General features: G+C 42.0%; 1 protein-coding gene across 1 annotated transcript; it reads right to left on the reverse strand.

Moving 5' to 3' along the window:
• Positions 1 to 5,842: 5,842 nt before the first annotated feature.
• On the reverse strand, positions 5,843 to 6,741 carry LOC108490617 (vomeronasal type-1 receptor 94-like). The gene is made up of 2 exons (XM_017797011.1): positions 6,353 to 6,741; positions 5,843 to 6,242 (listed from the first exon to the last, which is right to left on the reverse strand). The coding sequence occupies exons 1-2, from the start codon at positions 6,739 to 6,741 to the stop codon at positions 5,843 to 5,845; spliced, it is 789 nt and encodes a 262-aa protein (XP_017652500.1).
• Positions 6,742 to 6,998: the final 257 nt, after the last annotated feature.

The following is a 6,998-nucleotide window of genomic DNA, read 5'->3' on the forward strand; positions in this document are numbered from 1 at the left end:
GATAAATGTCAGGGGGAGGTAGCTTTCCCTGGAAAGGAGCATTGGACTGCATGGGTGACCTGAATGGAGGGGGACTGGGGGAATCCTACCTGGTCTCTGGGCCACATGGGGTGACTGGAGAGTTCCTGGTCGGCCATGGGATGAGCCTTTATATCTTATTTTAAAATGTCCCAATGATGTGTCCAGTCCTAGGAAGACCCTTGTATCTATTTATACTCATTGCATTAGTGATTCTTACCTAGTGTCATGGCTTTCAACCCACATATATGCTGTGGAATCTAAAATGTATTGCTTTAACCCAGATTACCCCTTTGAATTCAAGACTCATACATATAACTACCAATTTGATTTCTCCATTTAAATGCCTAGTCCTTTTTCACCTCATTCAGCCTTTCCCAAATGTTCAGTTATTCTAGATGAAGAAATTTTCAGTCATTCTTGATTTTCATCTTCCTTTCATAATCTACACAATTTTGGTTGCAAATCCTCTTAGCTCTCTTTGCCAAAAATTTATCCATATTCATTAGTTTCATTATTTCCACTTTGTTCCAAACCATTATTATCTCTTGCTTAGTCTAACCCAAGACACTCTTACTTGAGATCTATGATTTTTCTTTTATAATCTTTACTCACTGCATAGGATAGAAAGGCACTTAGAAGAAGTGATGAGATCATGACACTGGTCTGCACAAATCTTCCAATGGCTTCTCATCCAGAGTTAAAGTAGAGGCATCACCCTGGTGTATGCAGTCTTAAACTTTCTCCTCCCTGATTTTATTTCAGATGGTTTAACTCCCTCACTAATTTCACTTTTTCCTTCCACTATCCAGATACAGCATGGGCCAGACCTCTGCACTACCTGTTCTCTGAGTTGGTAAGCTTTCCTCAGATATTTCGGTGAACAATTCCCACAGCTCCTTTCAGGTCTCTGCTCAAATGTTACAATATCAGTAAAGCTTTTGTTATCTTAAAATCCACAAACTTTAAATTAGATTTTCATTATCATAATCAAATATATGACACAGATTACCTTTATAAGTGAAGAGACCCATGGTCCTTTCAGTTTCGTGAGCTGAAAGTTCAAGTAGCATAGTGTAGGCTCTGGTTACTGCCCTTTGATTGCATCTCATCAGGCTTGTCACCAACAAATGCGTGTGGGGAGAAAATAATCACATCTCAAACCGGGAAGCAGAGATGGAGGAATGTCCAGTTTTTTCCATTTATGACACTCTTGTGAGAACTACCAAAACGTCCTATAAGAACTGTCTTATTGTCTTCTAAGGCATGTCCCCTAACGACCAATGGATTTCCTACTAGGCTCCAACTATTAAGTTTCTACCACCTCCCAATATTGTTTCTGTGATGGGCAAGCCTTTAGCACATGAGTCTTTGAGGGGACACACAAAGCATATCCCCATGATAGCATCCTCTGTTCCCCATTACCCTTCCCTGAATTTTACCTTTTGCACATTAAGCCATTGGAAGGACTTCATATTTTGCATATTTGATATATTTGTGTCCATATTAACCACTGATAGGTAAGCTTTTTGAAGGCAGGATTGTATTTTATATTCTGTTCACAAATGTATCCTAAGATTCTAGAATATTTCTTGGAACATAATAAACATTCAGTAAATGGATTAGAACAATGAACTTTTCTATGAAAACATAGCTACTAAGGGGTTGGAAAGATGGCTCAATGTTTAAGAACACTGGCTTTTGCTGAGGACCCAGGATGTATCCCACAATTAAAAATTGTTTTTTGGTGTGTATGTATTTGGATATGTGTGTGTGAGTTCACATATGTGAGTGAAGGTACATGTATGCCACAGCATCCCTAGGAGATCAGAGGACAACCTTGATGTTGGTCCTTGCCTTCCACCTTGTTCAGACAGGGTTCTTGTTCTTCACTGTATACACCAGGATAGCTGGCCTGTGAGTTTCTGAGGATTCTCCTGGCTGAGTCCCATCTCATTGTTGGAATTCTGGGATTGGGGTCACAGATGTGCACTACTTCATCCAGCTGTACATAAGTCTTGGGCATCTGAACTCAGGTCCTCTTATCATGCAGCAAACACTTTATCTACTAAGCTGTCTCTCCAGAAATATTTCTGAAAGTTGAATGCAGTAAGAACATATTTATTATGATAAAGTAAACAAAACATACACATTTAGCATTTTGAGCCTTTTAACCTCATAATTGAGTAGCAGTAATGCCATTCACATTATTGGGTGACCATAACCACATCCATCTGTAGCATTTTTTCTTCTTCAACTGAAATGATGACTCTGCCAAGAGAAAGTCCCCATTGCCCTCTTTCTTGAGTTTCCAGAATGACACTGTGTTTGTGTCTGTTAACTTACCTATGGCATGTTCTACCTTCTGCGGCAGATTTGTACAATGTTTTTGCTTGTTTGGCTGACTTGTTTCACTTGGCATAGTAGCTTCTAGGTTTATTCATATTGCATGATGTGCTAGAATTGCCTCTTGTTTCAATACAGAATAATATTCCACTGCATGTAGAGACGATGTTTTGACATACATTCTAATGGTAATAGATAATATGCTGTTTCATTCTTTGACAATTTTAAATCCTGTATTATGTACACTTTGAAAATGACTGTGTGGTTACCTGCATGCAGTTCTTTCTGGGAGTTGTTTGTGTAATTCCTGCATCATGTTACTATTTAAAAAATATTTTATTCATTATTTTTATTTTATGTGTATGAGTGTATTGCCTGTAAGTGCACCTGTGTCATGCAATATCTGCAGAGGTCAGAAGAGAGTTTTGGATTCCCCTGTTATGGATAGTTGTTAGCCCCCATGTGGGTGCTGGGAATCGAACCCAGGCCCTCTGCAAGAGCAGCCAGTGCTCTTAACCACTGAGCTGTCTCCAGTCCCCATCACATTATTTTTAAAGTTTTTTAAAAATAAAAATTATATGTCCGTGTGTGTGTGTGTGTGTGTGTGTGTGTGTGTGTGTGTCCTTGGGTATGTGCAGGTGAGTATAGGTACCCAAGAAAATCAGAGGTACCAGATCCCCCAGGAGCTGAAGTTCCACCAATTGTGAGCCGCCGCATGTGACTGTGAATTGCACTTGGGTCTTCTGGAAGAGCAGTATGTTCTTAGTCACTAAGCCATCTCTCCAGACCTGCATCATGTCATTGCTTACAGTAAGAAGTGTTTACCTATCTAAATTGGCAAAATGCGGATAACTGAGGAAATTGAAATAATGAAAGTGTGATAAGCTGGTCAGAGTGCTGAGTATAAAGAACTCTGAGTGCCCACCTTACTCCAGCCAAAGCTCAAGAAAGTTGATGGAAGACAGCAGAAAGAATGTAGGAGCTGGAAGAGAGGACAGCCGTAAAATGCTGCCTTCTGGACATGACATGGTTGGTGCATGTATCAACACACAGCAGCTGTGCTTACCTACACAAGGACTGTTCAAGATCAAGCTAGTCAAAATTCCAGCATGGATGGAGGAGGATCCCTGAGGCTTCACCTTTGTTGAAGGAGGTGTTAGCAGTTGATGGCTGTTGCGATGGGAAGAATTATTCTCCTTTGGAGATTTAGTTATTGGTAGGTAGTTCATGCCCATACACATATGGGCAGTGCTAACTAGACTCAGGGGATTCTCTAGTTTGCTTTTCTGTTGCTGGGATAAAATACTCTGCCCAAAAGCAACTTGGGGGAAGAAAAGAATTTATTTCATCTTACAGGCTACAGTCTATTTTTGAGGGAAATTGGGACAGGAACTCAAGTAGAATTTGAAGCCCAAACTATGGAGGAACACTACTTATTGTGTTACTATCAGGCTCATGCTTAGCTTCCTTTCCCAAACAACCCAGACCAATCTGCCTGGGGATTGTACTCACTCATGATCTTCTGGTCCAAAAATCTTGGGCAGCTTCACTTCTCCAGCTCTGCAATTTGCAGCACACACAGCTTGTCTAGCAAGATCAAGCTGGCTCCACTCTACAACTGCCACTGTCCTTGGATGACATTCTATGGCCTTGGCATCCCCAATACCTTAGGGTTTCTTTCACCAATGACCTCTTCTGTTCTCTCTTCAGGGACTCTGACCCTACCACTCAGTGATAGGCCTCAGCCAATCTCCATAACCTCCTTAACATCTCCCATGCCTTGAGAACAGGACCAGATTGGAGACTATTACACACTTTTTTGCCACCCTTTTCTTCTGTTAACTTGATGTATATCCTTGGCCCCCTTGGAGCATAGCTTTTTTTGTGCTGACCCCAAGGAACCACTTCCCAGAAGATTTCACCTCAGTGAAGCCAATCTCTTATTAATTGTAGCTGATTTTTCAGCCCCACCTGACTTGCATCCATTGTCCCAGTAAAGTACAGAAGGTTTCACTTTAGTGGTGCTGGTCTCTTGCTAATCACAGCTGATTCTTCAGCCTTTGTTGAGTTCAAATCACAGATTCTTAGTAAAGAATACCACACAAACAGCCCTGATAGTCTTTGCCTCCTTCTAAGACTTCACAAACCTCCATTGTCTGTATTTCTCTCAGCATTATCTTCCAAATGCCTAATAGGACAACCTATTAACCTCTGAGTACTCAATGGCTTTTCTAGCTCAAACTTCCAAAACAAATCACAATCATTTGTTGGGGAACCCTGCTGTTAGGGTTGTAGTTTCTCCATGTCCGGATAGCCCTGAGGGGCTCGGCGCCAAATGGAAAAACTCCCCTTTTCAGCAGGGGGCCTCCTGCTCTCTTCCTGGTTCACCTTGAAGTGCTGCCAACCACGGATGCCTGACCTTATCTGAAAACATGGCCTTTGGCATAGTTACCTGAAGTAAAAACTACCCGCAGGATTTTTCTATATGATAATCAGGCATTGTCTGATAGTCTGGAAGATAGGAGCCCACTGCCACATGTAAATAAAGCATACTGTGAGCACCTATCAACTGAGGCTTTTGGTACTGCCTCACACTATAAATTCTCTAGTATTCCCACTAATAAATGGAGCTGTATCACTGCCTGGAGCTGAGCTGTTCTTACTGCCTGGAGCTGTGTCATTGCTGTTTCACTGCGCCTGGGACCAGCCTGTGATCAGTTTCCCCAGAAGAGCTGTCTTCCGTCAGCGTCCACTGGCCGTTCTGACCCTGTTCACTGCTTCTGCTCTCCCTGCCCTCGTGGACCGGTGGCCAACGACCCGCGAGCAAAGGGAGAGCCTCCCACAGCTGGCCTGAGCCTCCCACAGCTGGCCCGCCAAGCCTCCCTGCAATCATTCACCAAAATAGTCCAAGGGCACAAAAAGCCACATGGTCAGGTTCATCACAGCAATGATTCCACTCTTCTGGTGGCAGTTTCTGTTCCCAGTTTGCTTTTTCTGTTGCTGTGATAAAACATTCTAACTAAAAGTAACTTGGGGGAGGAAAGGGATTATTTTATCTTACAGGTTACAGTCCATTGTGGGAAATTAGGGCAGGAGCTCCAGCAAGAACTAAAGCATAAACCATGGAGGAACAGTGTTAACTCTCTTTCAGGCTCATGCTCAAGTATGTTCTTTACACATCCCAGGAATAACTGCCTAAGGATGGTGCCACCCACAGCGGTTTGGGCCTTTCCACATCAATTGTCAATCAAGATAATCTGTAATAGATATGCTCACAAGCCAATCTGATCAAGGGAATTCTTCAATTGAGGTTCCATCTTTTCAGGTGACTCTAGGTTGTGCCAATTTGGTGACTGCTGCCTGCCTCTACCTCCTGAGTGCTGGAATTAAAGTCATACACCTGCTTCTATCTCCCAAATACTTAAAGAAAGGCATGCACCACCATGGGTACACTGGCTCATCTTAAATGAACTTATATTCATGTATTTACTGCCCTCTCACACATGAACCTCAAAAAGTTAACCACATGTTTTTCAGTACTAATGAATAGTGAAGGACTGACTGTGGCATAGCTATGGGACACAAGAATCTGGATACAGTAAAATATAGGATTATCATCAAACACAGTTCTTGAGTAGGAGATGTTGCTGTCCAAGATGGACATGACCACAAAAAACCTCATGATCATCAGAATGGTCCAGGTGGCCCTTTGCACTGAGGATGATTTTGGAGAAGGGCTGGTGCTCTGAAGATGCTGGGACTGCTTCTTATGCCCGTACAAGACAGTTACCATGTAAACACTGGAGAAGACCATGAGACATATAAAGATGGTTTCTCTGAACATCCATAGTGTGGAAAATGTGTGTTTCATTGAATAACTCATGGATAGAAAACAACAAGATTCAGGGTGGTAATGATTGATATAAAGAGGCAACTGCTAAAGGATGTATAGAAGACACACAGGAAAAGAAGGATATATAAATTTTGCTATGAGGAATTATGTTTGAATTTTGCTAAACAAGAGGTTCTGGGACTCAGGGTGATGGCCTGGAGGACACTCACCAGGCAGGAAATGCATATGGAGAAGCCCCTCAAAAATCTGTACAAGTATATAAGAAATTTACGTGTGATGTCATTCCAATGCCTCTTAGGCATAAAAATATCTGTAGCTATGATTCCATCAATCAGCAACATCAGCAGGTGGAACAGTGCCAAGAGCCAAATGGGAAGGTCAGTGAGTCTGTGCTCATGCCTATGAATGAAACTGAATGTGTATAAGAGAAGAAGGATGCTCTTGGCTGAGATCCCAATGCTCACTCCAGTGTAAAAGGTGTTCTGTATGTTCGTATTAGTACACAGTTGTTTTTTATTCATCATATAGGGAATGAAACATATACGTGCCTGAGGAGAAAAGTAGAACAATTACTCATAACAAATATAACCTTGATCATTGATCTCAAACAACACTATTGTCCTCATGAAGACATGAAGATAGATGTATCCCAATTCACCCTTAATCCACTTAAAGCCTCAGCTTCGGCTCACAACCCCGGAGACCATCCACTCCCTCCATTGTTCTAAAACTTCTGAGTCATGGCTGGATATGCATCGCACTGTGAGGCTCCATCAGTTTA

This window comes from Nannospalax galili, unplaced genomic scaffold (genome assembly GCF_000622305.1).
Source record: "Nannospalax galili isolate Female #2095 unplaced genomic scaffold, S.galili_v1.0 scaffold332, whole genome shotgun sequence".
NCBI classification, from domain to species: domain Eukaryota; kingdom Metazoa; phylum Chordata; class Mammalia; order Rodentia; family Spalacidae; genus Nannospalax; species Nannospalax galili.

Coding starts and splice junctions, on each gene's coding strand:
- LOC108490617 (XM_017797011.1), bottom strand. CDS start 6,741: ATGATGAATAAAAAACAACTGTGTACTAATACGAACATACAGAACACC. Junction 6,243..6,352: donor TTCAAACATAATTCCTCATA/GCAAAATTTATA, acceptor TCTATCCATGAG/TTATTCAATGAAACACACAT.